We start from the raw sequence: 13,803 nt of genomic DNA on the forward strand, positions 1-13,803 counted from the left end.
TTTGTTCACTCTCCATAATTCCCCATTTGCTATTCGTGTATATTGCGGACTTTTCAAAATAAGCTATCTATCGATTTATCCATGTGGTTTAGAATGCAGCTGGTATTTTATCTACAGAAGCCGGACTCTGACAACAAATAGACTTCGAATTAAAAATAAAACATGCTGGATTGGCGACTCCCGTTTTGGCCTTAACGATTTCGTGCATCAGATATTAGCCATTATTGAACGAGTTATTTCTTACCGCAGAATCCATTTTTTGTACTTGTGGCACCTGGGCAACACTCAAAATTTTTATTATTTCTTGCATACAAAGTTTTGAGATTAGTTCTCATGTCTGGTCCACCTTCTACAGATTTCTGTTTTTATCAAGTAAAGTGAATATAGCGATTGTGAATTCACTTCATAGCATCAATTTGGCCATCTCCAATGTCAGATTTTCAAAAGGTTTGGTGTCTTTAACAAACAGCAGCTGTTATTCATAAGACAAGTGATCAGCCTGTGGTCTACGGGTCCTATTGCAGTGCTTTATTTTAAAGATAAGCGATAAAATTCAGATATTAGCCATTCCATATTTTAGGAGCTCGAATAGTTTTTTGAATCAAACTTGTTTACTGAGAAATGGATAATGCCTCCTTAAAATTAAGAAGTTTGGGAACAAATCTCTCATATATTTCTAAAATGACGCTGGGAAATATGGGTATAGTATATTTTATCAATTCACAATCAATAAACCAGAACAATAGTCCTCGTCAAATAAAAGAAAGTTAAAACTGAACAATAATGATTCTTCAAAACTAGACCCGCTAACTCGAGATCAGCTTTACCAGAACATCATCTATTTAACTGTACTTGAGTTTTAAAAAACAGCAACCGAGATGCAGTTGGAAAAGGTAAAATTCACCTTGAATTCAGCAGGGTGCCAAGTATTGGTACCAGCCACAGAATATCTTCAAAATCGAGAGAAAATTCATGTTGAATGGAATTTACTCAATAGCAAACTCAATTATTGATGAAAACAATTTGAAAAAATAATTGGGCATTGTTAGATTACTGCTTTGCTGTCGTTTTCCATTTGATTGGAGCTGAATTGAACTTGGCTTTGCATTAGCTTACTTTCAGTGTTGTTCATATTAGATTCCTGTTCAACTAATTCAGTTTCTTTTTCATAAAAATCATCTACAGTCAATCTGCTATAGTTTCGTGAAACAAAAAACATTAATAGTGATTCAAGTGGTAGCACTATGGCAAAGTATGTACAAATATTTGTGACTACAACGCAGATCATTGTTGGTAAAGTGTCTATGGTAACTATCCCTAAATAGCCAGCAAAGACAGCACAAATGAAGGTCAATGTAAATAACAAAATGTGGATGATTCTTCGATTAGCAGAAACCTGAAAAGACAAATGAAGATGCATGAAACAATCTAGAATATTAAAATGAGCTGATAACTTACAGAATTTTTAAGGTACAATGGCAAATGAAAATCACAATATGAAGAATAATCTTTTTAGTCAGGTTAAAAATACTAAATAGTGTTCATTTCTTAATTTCTTTGAATGAAATATTGGAATATTAACTTTAACAGCAAGTGATTAAACTGCACATATGGATATCCTGAATCAATTCTTACATTGTAAAAATTGTTTGCAGGTGTAGACAGAAGAACTTTGGTTCCATGAATTTCTTCTTTCGTTTTATTTTCAATCTCTTTTCCCATCAACAAGTTTTGCCCTTCACCTCCAGCAAACTCTCGCCTTTCCTTCAAGCAAACAGATGAAGAAAAGTCACCTAATTTTAGTATGTGTACCATAAAGATAAAAATGTTTGGAGAATAATAATGCCTTTTAATATCTTGGTAAACAAGGTTTCCTGCAAGACTTAGAATACTTTTATGATACGAATATATATTAAACACAAAAAATACACTAATAACAATGCTAATTACCGTACTTATCAATTCCATGTCAAATATTTTTCGTCATCAATATTTAAAAATTCTGTTGGAGATTTTATAGACATCTCCAATAGACAGAATAATAATCTCGTGAGTAACTCGAATTGAAAAAGAGCAAGGGGGGCACATACAACCTACCGTACATCACCAGAAGTTGATGGAACAATAAGAGTTTTGTTTTGAATTCAGTTTGTAAGCATGATACAAGTGATAACCACAGACTCAATTCTGAACTGGAACTGCTTGCCCTTGGCAGTTTGTATATTAACACTTCGATTTTTTACATGGATGCTAGTTTTTGTGAATGCTTTTGTACGCAAAGTTTATGTTTTTGATCATGTTATCAAGGTTAACTAGCAACTCTTCCTAGGAAATATTTCACAAAACTTTTTTCTTGTTGAAACATCAAATTGAACTAACCTGTTGCAAGACATCTTTTGATGTTGGCAGATGAGAAGGTTCTGCCTTGACAATATCAGAAGTTATTGAATCAAAATCATTGTCTTCAGCATGATAGCTTGAAGCATGACTCATAAATAGACCTGAAAATGTAATGGAAAAAAGATTAGTTATATATCTGACCTATCAACATAGAAATTCGTGTCAATGTCTACAAACGTTCTATAGCAGGGCTGCCCAAGATGACATTTCCAACATGATTTTGCACCTGTGACTCATTACATAACAAGTTTCTTTCCTTTAGTGCTTGGCATGAGTGTTTTCCTTAATTGTCTTTGCGCTACTTTTCTTTACATTAATTGTTATCAAATTCTGTAAATACTACATAGCTAAAGATGCCACTATAAGTAAATGTTGCGCTTGTTATAAACCTGTCCTTCTATTTGACATGTCGAAAAATGAAATATCAGTTTGAAGTTGAAGATAAGATAGTTTGAATGCATCGTTTGACAAAATATAAGAGCAATGCTTCCTATTGTGTTTCAATGCCGATATGACAAGGCTTGAGTTGTGTAGCTGAGCGCCGACTTTGTTGAAAAGATGTGGAGTATTCATCCCCATAGAACCCATAAAAATATATATACTGTATCCAAAATGTATCCTAGCAGCCGATAAAACTTCAGTTGCTATGTAACCATTAACATTTAGCTGATCAGCCAACACTAGGGGAATGAAAAAGTGAGACGATGCTGAGAACTTTAAATTGCTATGACATTTTTTTCCTCAGTAGGTTAGCAAAAAATGCATAACATCATGATTGTGAAACAAACACAGTTGCAGTCCAAATTTAATACTCAAAAAGTCTGGATTCGGACCATGGTCGGCCAGTTGAGTAGCCCTGACCTAGACCAACAATATAGCAGGTGGTTGTGATTTAAGATATGAGTAAATCATTTATAAGTCTTGTCGTTCTTGGTTGCTTACCATAGAATGGATATATCCATACATTAATGCGAGAAAAAATGTTAAATTTACCTTGAGAAGGTCTCATTACAGAGTCCCTCAACAAGAATGATATCGAAGGATCCCCGATTTCCGATGAAAAATCCTTGTAATCTTGTATTTTATCATTCCTGGTTTTGACAAAAGATGGTGAAATATATTTTTCCATATCTTTATGTTCCATGAACATCTCTTCAGGCCTGAAGAAATATTTATACATAATCCTTACACAATAATTTTGTCTTAATGACTATATGCCAATATTTTAATTCATTTTCTAACTTAAATCACTATCTAATTAATAAACGACAAGTACACTGTTATCTAGATTCTAGTGCATAGGTTCTCAAAGTGTCCCATACGGAGACCCAGGGCTCCGTGATAGAAACCTAGACGCTCCGCTAGGTATTCATCTATCTATTGAAATACTGAATATTTTTAAATACAGAGCAAAAAATACATCATACTCATCAAACAAATAATTTTAGTTTACTCAGGGACATTAATCGATAAATAGCAATGTGTTTTTTTGTTTTTATTTTAATGAATTTATGGTGGTGCTCAGTAAATAACAGTCAACCTCTTCGCAGGCTTTGTAACACGAAACGTTTGGAAACCCCTGATCTAGACTTTCTGAAACACATAGTAATAAACCCAATATAGTCCCCATGCTTTATCTATAGTGTTACATTTTTGCTGCAGCTGTCAGTGAGGTAAGTTATGACAATTTTTCACACTTTCACCTGGCTTCCACCATTATCAAGTAGGGTATTTCACATAACCGCTGATCGGTTACAGTCTCTTCCACGATCAAGTCCATGCATCTTGAAAAAAATAACTTATTCCATACCTGACATGGACTGGTCACAGGACAAGAGGCTTTGGCACACTATATGATTGGGCCTTCTTATCTTCTTTCTTTTCCCCAGTATAAAATGATATCTTATCTTATAAAAACATACCTTTGCAACTTATCGGGAACAAATATCGTATCTTTCTTATATTTTGGAAATATTCTTCTATTTCCTCCAAAATTTGGTTTGTAAGGTGTAGCTGCAACTTCTGAAACCGTTACTTTTGAAGCTGATGACGAAGCTAGAATAGTTGGTTAATTGTGTGATTAATGACAATATATATCCGAAACAATCACCATAATGAGTATTACCGTATATATTAAGGTCATTGCTGTTGCTGCATCATGAATATTGCAATCCAACCCACAAGCCAAGTTATCTCTAAAATTTAGTTTAGTCATGATTCAATAAAGATGTGATTTCATGACTTGGAATTCAACTTTTTTTTAAATTTTCCTTTTGACTTACAGACCTTTTATTCATTTTCCAGATGCCTTGAAATACAAGCATGTATGGTGATTTAATGGGTTGTAATTACATACAGGGCTGCCCAAATGAATCCAGGTCATTTGGAACATATTCCAGAGAAAACATAAGCTTTGTGAAAAGTGTCCTAGATTATCGAAACTTTTGTGTACAATCATACACAAACACAAGTTTGAGCGTTAAATAAATTTTCTTCATTTTAATTTATGTTTTTTGGGGTCATACAGAGAAATTAGGAAAAGGACAAAATGTCTGATTTTAATAAAAATGTAATAGAGATGCCGGAGAACATTTGTAGAAATGAGGATAACATTTACCTGGAGGCAACCAAAGAACATGATCTGATGGAAACTGTGTACCAGCTTTCGATGTGAGGACAAATTTTTCTGGATATTGAACTCCGATCTCCACTTCTTTTTGTACAATTTCTGATCTGCACAAAGTACAGAAGACATTTAAAAGTAATGAGAAACTTCCCACACTTTTGAGTTCACAGAATCACGTCTGAATGTTTTATCTGGTTGAAAGTATTTTGCAAACAGAGCTGATATTAATTTGCAAATCTCATCAGAAATCCCACAGGAGTCGCAACTTTACATAAGTAAGCACTGATGACAGTAAAATAAAAGGTTGTACAACTTATACCATGATTATATAGTTTAGTATTGTAGACCAGTGGTTCCCAAACCTTTTAGAGTTGGAACCCACTATTTATCACCGCAGCTTATGGCGACCCATTTAACTTTAATGAATTAATAAAACATTGGTGGAGGAAACGAAAATAAGACCTGGCTTGAAAATAGGACCTAATTTGAATTTTAAAAATGATTTCAATTAAACCCTATCCTTAAAATAAATTTAAAATGTGTGGGAGAGGAAAAGCTCAATGACCTGAGGTAAGGTGAAGATCACACCACTATTCAAGATTGTGTGATGTCACAATCACAATTATGATGTTTGTCACTTGATTTTTGTATAGGAAATACAAATAAAAACAATGGATGTCAGTTTTTATATAATGTTTATTAAAAAATCTTGTGATTTTCAACAATGTAATTTTATTTTTGATAAATGAACACAAAAGAACTCTCTCAAAAAAACCCATAGTGTTATTCTTCAAAAGAAAATAAATCTAAATCCTGTCTAAATTTTGGGGAAACACGGTAAGAAGTGCTGTACAGTGTACAAAACTGCTATGCGTAAAAAAGCACATGGTCATTCTTTGTGTAGCAAATTTTTGTTGCTTTGAGAAGATCGAAAAAAGGAAACTTTTACAGATTAGAATTTAAATTCAATTTAATTTCTTTTGTTTTTTTGAAAATTTACGTATTCGAATCGCCACCGATCCTAATAACCAGTATAATTAATCAAAGCTATTTACATTTTTTCACGACCCACTGGTGGGTCACACCCACAGTTTGGGAACCACTGTCGTAGACTGTATGTTCGGATGTAATATATACATCTATTCTCATCCTTTAATCACGTGGGATATTGCCCTTAAATGACAAATCTAAAAGATGTGGCATTAGCTTTTTGGGATGACTACTTTATTTATTGACTCGAACTATTCATAAACAATGGCTTTCATTGAAATGATTTCGTTGTTGTGCCATTGTGACTCTATTTTACCTCTAATTATATCATTTCGTCATTTCTGTAGGATGAGAACAAAATTCTGTATACTATTTGTTCTTTTTATTTGATCTCTAATCCTATTGTGAGAAATATTTTTATAGTTAATTACGAAATCTCAAACTAAAATAATGTATTACAAACTTTTAAACAATATCAGAATTTTGAAAAAATGAAACTCACTCAGACATGGTTTCAAGGAGACGTTGACGCTCTATTTCTTGCTGGCGTTTCAGTTCTATAGAAAAATATAGTATAACACAATCAATAATAGAAAATGAATAGGATTTTCATGTGTATCCTAGAGGGAAAAGAAAGTTGATGGGACAAATTAATCATTTGACAAATCTGTGGTTTTGGTCCTGATCGTGTATGGAAATATAGAATTCATTGCCCCAGCTTAGGCGGTGGATATATTTAGGGATAAATTCAGTATTTCAGGTAAAATTAATTAAAAAGGCTGGAAATTGCTTATTTCAAAATTCTTTAAATCTTAATACCGCCTTATATTGGTCCATTCCAAGTGTTGGAAAAGCATGCAAAATACTCCGGTATAATGGAATTATTACGAATATACACATGCTTAAACTGTAATAATGATGTAACAAAGGCGGTATCTAGAATGCCAAAAAAAAAAAAAAGTGTTAAACCATTCCACCTAAGTTGGTGAGCCATATTAAATCATTACGCAGGCCGTAGTTGGCCCACGATTTTGCCCCCCCCCCCCCCCCCCCTAAATATTACCTCCTTACATAGCATTGGATATCAGTGATAGCTGTAAATAAAAGTCGAATTAAAAAAATATTAATAAATTATTATTAATTATTATATTATTATTATTAAAAAAATTTCACTGAGAGAAGGATACAAGAAGAGAGATCAACTGTATGAATTTTAATAACAATGTGAAAAAATGCAGGAATATCAGTCCTATCAGTACACTACTAAAATCAACTATCCCAACAAGCAACACAAACGAATTGTCATCAGGATATAAAACAAAACATTACCCTGCTCATCATCATAAGCTTTCTTTGCATCTGCAAGCCATTGTGGGATTCTGCTGTCCCCATCTGATGATGTTGTTGGTTTTTCGTCAATCAGTTCGACATTAGAAGGAATCCGTCTATATGTTGGATCTTCCCATAGAAAAGGTTCCGACGCAAAAAATAGCTTCTGTATTGGCGTATCTACACTCTGATGTACTTCATGCCATGCACGAGCAATTGTACTTTGTGACCACATGCTCGCACAACTGAGAATGTCGACTTCTTTCTGTCCGGGAATTGGACACGAGAACATTGATCCTATTAGGTAAGAAAAGTATGGTGTCAAATTTTCTCCTTAACAATACAATAACAACAAAAACATCATTTTCAATTAGTAATACAAATGATGTTAGTGAAAAAAGTAGTCAAGCAAAAACTGGATTTCTGTTTATACAGGGACTAAGATATTGGTTGAAGGCAATGTTTCCCAACTGGGGGGGATTTTGATGTTCTTGGGGGAGGAAATACCAATTCGCATTTGGTAGTTTCACAAATATTGCCTAGTTATTTAGTATTATCGTAATAAATATTTATGAATATATTATAAAGCAGGGGTATGCAACAGATGGCTCGCAGGCCACAACACAGCCCATCGAGCATTTAGTGTGGCCCCTATCAACACTCAGATTTTTCCCCATCAAGCATAAAATCCTCACCCGATAGTTGATGATAACAGTTGATATTAACAAACTATGCAAGAACTCGAAATTTCAACTGTTCCACTAAAATGTTAAATAACTGATATTTTGCATTGTGAGAATTTTTTTTTAATTCATTGTTTTTTTTAATTAATTGTGTTTAATTAATTATCTGTAGTGATGGAGGAATAAAGAGATTCAAGAGGCATAGAGATGAATTTATCAAGAAAGGCTGGGAACCACTTATGATCAATCTATGCAATAAAATATAATGAATATTGTTGGTATAATGACCAGCTAAGTCATCATAAGTTGATCCATGATACTGCATGACTGCATAACATGATCTTGTTCTTCTAATTCTTTGTTTCCTTCGTTTTTCCGCTGCTTCTTCTAATTTTTTGTTTGATATGTTAATCTTATATTTGGGCCTAGAAAGGAAAAATAACAAGTTGGTAATAATCCCAAAAATACCAGAACAAATAGCAAATAAAACAAAATATTTACACGATAAGTTCAAATCGAAGAATGTAGGCCAGATGTGTGCAACCTTTAATACAAGAGGGCCACGTACAAAACCTCGGGCCGCACCTTCATTTAACATAGGCTTACTGGTGGTTGCAGGCACAAAAATTTGGTTATTGATCTTATGACATGCGTTGTTCGCTTCGCACAAGGGCATTGCAACATCATATGCATAGATAATAAATTGGACTGAGGTATAGGCTGTGCAATGCTAAGGGATGGGAATTACTCGCACATACCAGATTAAACTACGGTAAATTAAAAACTCGTTTCGCAGGCAGAACATTATTTAAATTGGCCGCGGGCCGCACAATTTTTCCTTGTGGGCCGTATTTGGCCCGCAGGCCGCAGTTTGTACACCCCTGATGTTGGCAATGGTTTGAATCTTCAAAAATCATCACAGTAAGATCAGCGTAAAAAATCGTTATGGGCAGTTACAATATTAGTCACAATACTAAACTCATAACTCACAACAATGTCTATTTGATATAAATCAGAATATCTTCCTACCACCTTCATAGGTAGAAGATATGAAAAAAAAATAATGTTTCATTATAAAGGCATTGTTTTGGTGGTCAATTAATAAATAAAAAACTTACCTTGAAATATCAGGTAAACTTTCTGCAGTTGCCTGTCTATACTTATGAGGTAATAGCAGAGAAGCAGTGGTGGCCAGAGTTGAAATACTTTTTGACTGCAAAGCAGTTACTGAAGCTGAAATATAAATGTTTCACCAAGTATTGATCATAAAGCATGCCAGTGTTTTGAAAATTTCAAATGAGACATACCAAAAGGCTGAGGTGCTGTTTCTGTCTTGAATTTTTCTACTAATTTTCGCAGATTAGGATTTTCATGAACAAAATTGGCCTCAATAACTGATCCAATTTCTGGAATTTCTGATTGAACTTCCGGAAGTTTGGATAAAACTCCTTCCTTTTCCTTATCACAGATGCATCCCTCAAGGGGTTTATCTGAAAGTAGAAAAACAATTTCAACTAACTTCATACAATGTTACATTAAGCATTCAATTAAACTGCACAACAATTTTTTTTTTATATATATAGGCATATTAAAGTAACAGAAAATACAGTACGGAAACAACATTTTCATGGCTGATATCTACCTGAGTATAAATTCTTAGCAATTACTGAAACATGGATAAAATGAGTAAGAACCTTTTAGAATAGTGATACATAGATCAATCTGTCGAGTTGAGAAATCCTACCTTGATTAATATTTTTTGCTGAATCTTTTTTGTATTCTTCAATGAAATCTTCATTCGATTTTACTTCTCCTTTTAAATCACTATGAGTATCAGATGGTGAGAACGTAGGATATTTCGAATAAATGAATTTGACAAAAAATATGAGAAATATTGAAATCATTGAAGTTAAAAATCCCACACCAAGACAGGTTAACGATGTTGTGAGAAAATCAATCATCGTAAGTATCACACTTGTGACCGTACTGAAGAAACATCCAACAAATATGATCAGTGATTTGTCTTTTCTACTCAATTCAGTGAGGAAATCTGGAATATGCAAAAAAAAAATTGAATTCCCCTTAGCATTGAATTTCAAAATATGACTAAGATGAACGAATTGATTTTAAATACTGGGAATCCAGGTGGGGTACAGACAATTGTTTGATGTGGGTATAAAGCTATTCAAAAATAAAAAAAATTTGTTAGATTTGAACTCGCCTGCCTTATTTTGGATATTTACATTTCTTTATTTTGGATAATTACATTCCATCCACATATTTTCAACATGTTTTTTTAATGAAACATATTATCGTCTTACTTTATGTTATTTGTATCTTATTGTTAGCCATTTATTTTTGAGGTGGGCTGCAAGACTCGTCAAATTCTGAAGGGAGAGCGCAGCTCAAAAAGTTTGGGAACCACTGTTCTAGAAAGAACAGAACTTTTGTGCGAGGCGTCCTAGATTACTGAAACTTTCGGGTGCAAAAATACACAAACAGAAAATCAAGTTTTAAATGATTTTTCTTTATTTTCGTAGAACCCATTACAGAATTTAAGGGTGTTTTTTTTGGTCCCCTTGTACAATCAAGATTTCAAACTTAATATTATGTCCTAAAAATATCCTTATCAAATAACTTACCATTAAAGAATACAGATAAAAGCATATGGTTCATCAATAAACCATACAAAATATTAGTTTGTTGATCAAGTTTGTTTGGTTTTATCAATGTACTTGACATTGATACACTTGGATTAGGTTTAATGGAACGTTGATCCATATTCAAATTTACAGAAACAGGAATTTCAGGTGATATTTTTATGTTACTTTCCGAACGAATCCATTTCATTTTCCCATATAAGGGTTCATCATCCAGAACCTGACATTAATGAGAAAAAATTATGACTTCATAGCTTATAATATGAAAGGATTTACATATTTATCCCAGGCGAGAGGAAAATCGATTAGATGGATTATTTATATAGTGAACCACGGACTCTCGTCCAGTCACCAGTCCATGTCAGGTATGGGATTAGTTAGCTAGTTATTTGTATCAAATACATGGACTTGATATTACAGGGTACAGAATCCGGTCATTTGAAATATATACCAGAGAGAACATAACTTTTGTGCAAAGCATCCTAAATTACTGAAAATATTGTGAACAATCATTTATAAACAGAAGTTTTTAAGTGTTAAACAATCTTCTTCATTTTCGTAGGAGTAATTTAGGAATTTATGATCCATATTTTTGGGTCACGCTGTAATAGAATTCAAAAATAATGATTTAAAATGCTCCATCACCATAAATTTATATTACTTGTGCAATTTTAATTTCAAATTCAACAATGTCATCTTCATTTGCATCTTCTTTCTTAACTGGATAATCAGAAATCGAACTATCTGGATCACTTTCTTCTTCACTTGATACAAATCCAAATTCCAATTTCATCGGTTGGAACATAATTTCATTTCCGCCAAACAACAAAATCACATGCTTTCTTTTAAGAATTGAAGCATCGGGTTTAAGACAAATAAGATTGGACTGGTGTTCATCTCCAACAAATCTGAAAGATAAATACCTTACTTCGCAACATTGAGATGTTAGGGCATCATTATTCTTAAAATAAAAAATCATTTTAATTATTGGACTAAATTTGAAGGTATAAAAGACAAGAGAGCACAGGATATATAACACATATATTATGAATGATATAGGAATTGGAAAATGGCTTTTTAGTAGTTGCAGGCCTGAAAATGTTGGTTATTGACCTTATGACACAATTTTTCCATGTGGGCCGCATTTTGCCAGCGGGTCGCTGGCTGCACACCCCTGGCCTAGCGGTTTAAGTGTTAGACTTAACAGTCCTTGAATCATAGATTACACACCTCAGGTTCAAATCCCATGCCACCATCTCACCCACGGTGTAATTAATTCGATAGGCCATGCTGGACAAGAAAAAATTCGGTCAGTTCAAATAATACTAACACCTTACATATTCGTTGGTATCAGTAGCTACTCATACAGGGCCTTGTTTGGAGAAAGAGACTTGAACAAGCGTCATATAAAAATAACATAGGCCTGCTACTGATAGTTTTCTCAAAATGATCGCTTCAGCTATGAAAAATGGAATCTTACTGTTAGTTGAAACAAAACAAATTACCTTGCAACAATAAAACCAACTTTTTCCATGTTTGAAACTTTAAATCTTACAAAATAATTGTTTGATATCATTTCGGCATTTTTCTTTTTCATTAAACCTTCTTCATGACTGAAATGCACGACGTTCAAATCTCCGCGATCCAAAATCATACCAAAGTAATAGGTTAATATCCAGATTAAAAAGAACACAAATATAATAGATGGTATTGTGAAATAATCAGTTGGATACACAATAGCCCATTCAGCAGGTGCAGTGTGAAATTGAATTTCTTGAATAATTGGTGGAAGATTAGGATTTTGTGTGGAGATGAAAGACACCTACAGCAAAAAATATTTTCAAATAAATTAATATGCATTGTTGATGATTAAATCCAACAGAAGTGATAGATTCATTAGGTGGTGCACATAAGTACTAGGTGATTACAGCCTCCTCCGTGATCAAGTTCATACATCAAATAACTGGCTAATTGATCCTTAACCCGACATGAACTGGTGACAGGATGAGAGGTTGTAATACACCTTATGATGGCACCAGCTCATCAACTTTCCTCCCCCCAGAATAAATATGAAAATGTTATCCCGTTTTATTAATGAGCAGGTAAACACATCGATATTGTCTTAATACAAAATTAAAAACATATTCAATGTAAAAATATGAAGTCTTTTAATTTATTATTTTCATCCCTTTTAAGATCGTTCAAATGTACTTTATTGAAAATTTAAATTTTTCGAAACAACTCAAGTATAATGTAACTTTATATCTTGCGAATATTATGCATCAAGGTACCCTTCAATTTAAAATATTTACAAAGACTATTCATAGTAATATATTATATAACAATAATATTACATGAACCACAGTGATATATGATTGTAATATACGAGAAAAGTGCAAATATAATACAGATATTATTTTTAGACACCTTAACAAATTTGGAAGGAGTTGAAAATCCTTCGAATTGAAAAGATCCAGATGATGTTTTTGTTGTCACTATATTGCTTCTTCCTCTTGGATTAAAATAAGTTGGTAGTCCTTCCACAACTGGCCTAAGGAGATATTAGTAGTATATAAATAAATGGGAAAATGTATAATAAAATGAATTACAATAAAACAACAAATCATTTAACAAGACAACTGTTTTTTTTCCAATAATATTTTAATATTGATTGTTTATTCCTAATACGAAAAAAAACAATATTTCAGAGTTATTCTTTATCAAAACAATGTAGGACACTTCTAAAATTAAATGAAAATTACTGATACTAGACTAGAACAAATTTCCGGTTGCTTCGAAAATCTAATAGTTACCTGCATATTCAACACCGCTCTGATACAGAGCCTTCGTTGGAAGCAAAAGTGTGAAATATGTGAAGAAAAAATCACATTTTGTTGTTAGTTTGACATAGTTTACCATAAAGTGTTTTTGAGAAAAACTAGATATCCTGTGAGCTAAGTATTATCTTATTTTTTTGTATGTATATCAGCAAGGGTGAGTCAGAAAAATTTAAAGAGGGAGGTTGAAATTTCTAATTGCCATGTTAGACTGCAACAGCTAGCAGGTCCAGAAAACGTGGTTTTCATTGCATTGATGCTATGTATGATACAGATTT

At 33.1% G+C, this 13,803-nt stretch overlaps 1 protein-coding gene across 1 annotated transcript in view; it reads right to left on the reverse strand.

Annotated features, from left to right (window-relative positions):
* Nucleotides 1–650: 650 nt before the first annotated feature.
* LOC120338112 (uncharacterized) overlaps nucleotides 651–13,803 on the reverse strand; it is a 95,397-nt gene continuing 82,244 nt past the window's right edge. Inside the window, exons 79-94 of the mRNA XM_078115382.1 lie at nucleotides 13,116–13,239; nucleotides 12,194–12,510; nucleotides 11,350–11,596; nucleotides 10,671–10,908; nucleotides 9,773–10,078; nucleotides 9,336–9,518; nucleotides 9,147–9,261; nucleotides 8,317–8,453; nucleotides 7,346–7,642; nucleotides 6,519–6,573; nucleotides 5,018–5,133; nucleotides 4,323–4,455; nucleotides 3,394–3,560; nucleotides 2,380–2,501; nucleotides 1,636–1,764; nucleotides 651–1,396 (exon numbers count right to left, since the gene is read on the reverse strand). Coding sequence (XP_077971508.1) covers nucleotides 1,046–1,396; nucleotides 1,636–1,764; nucleotides 2,380–2,501; nucleotides 3,394–3,560; nucleotides 4,323–4,455; nucleotides 5,018–5,133; nucleotides 6,519–6,573; nucleotides 7,346–7,642; nucleotides 8,317–8,453; nucleotides 9,147–9,261; nucleotides 9,336–9,518; nucleotides 9,773–10,078; nucleotides 10,671–10,908; nucleotides 11,350–11,596; nucleotides 12,194–12,510; nucleotides 13,116–13,239 — 3,037 coding nt within the window. The 3' untranslated portion in view covers nucleotides 651–1,045. The remainder of the gene's footprint in view (nucleotides 1,397–1,635; nucleotides 1,765–2,379; nucleotides 2,502–3,393; nucleotides 3,561–4,322; nucleotides 4,456–5,017; nucleotides 5,134–6,518; nucleotides 6,574–7,345; nucleotides 7,643–8,316; nucleotides 8,454–9,146; nucleotides 9,262–9,335; nucleotides 9,519–9,772; nucleotides 10,079–10,670; nucleotides 10,909–11,349; nucleotides 11,597–12,193; nucleotides 12,511–13,115; nucleotides 13,240–13,803) is intronic.

This window comes from Styela clava, chromosome 1 (assembly GCF_964204865.1).
Source record: "Styela clava chromosome 1, kaStyClav1.hap1.2, whole genome shotgun sequence".
In the NCBI taxonomy this organism is placed as follows: domain Eukaryota; kingdom Metazoa; phylum Chordata; class Ascidiacea; order Stolidobranchia; family Styelidae; genus Styela; species Styela clava.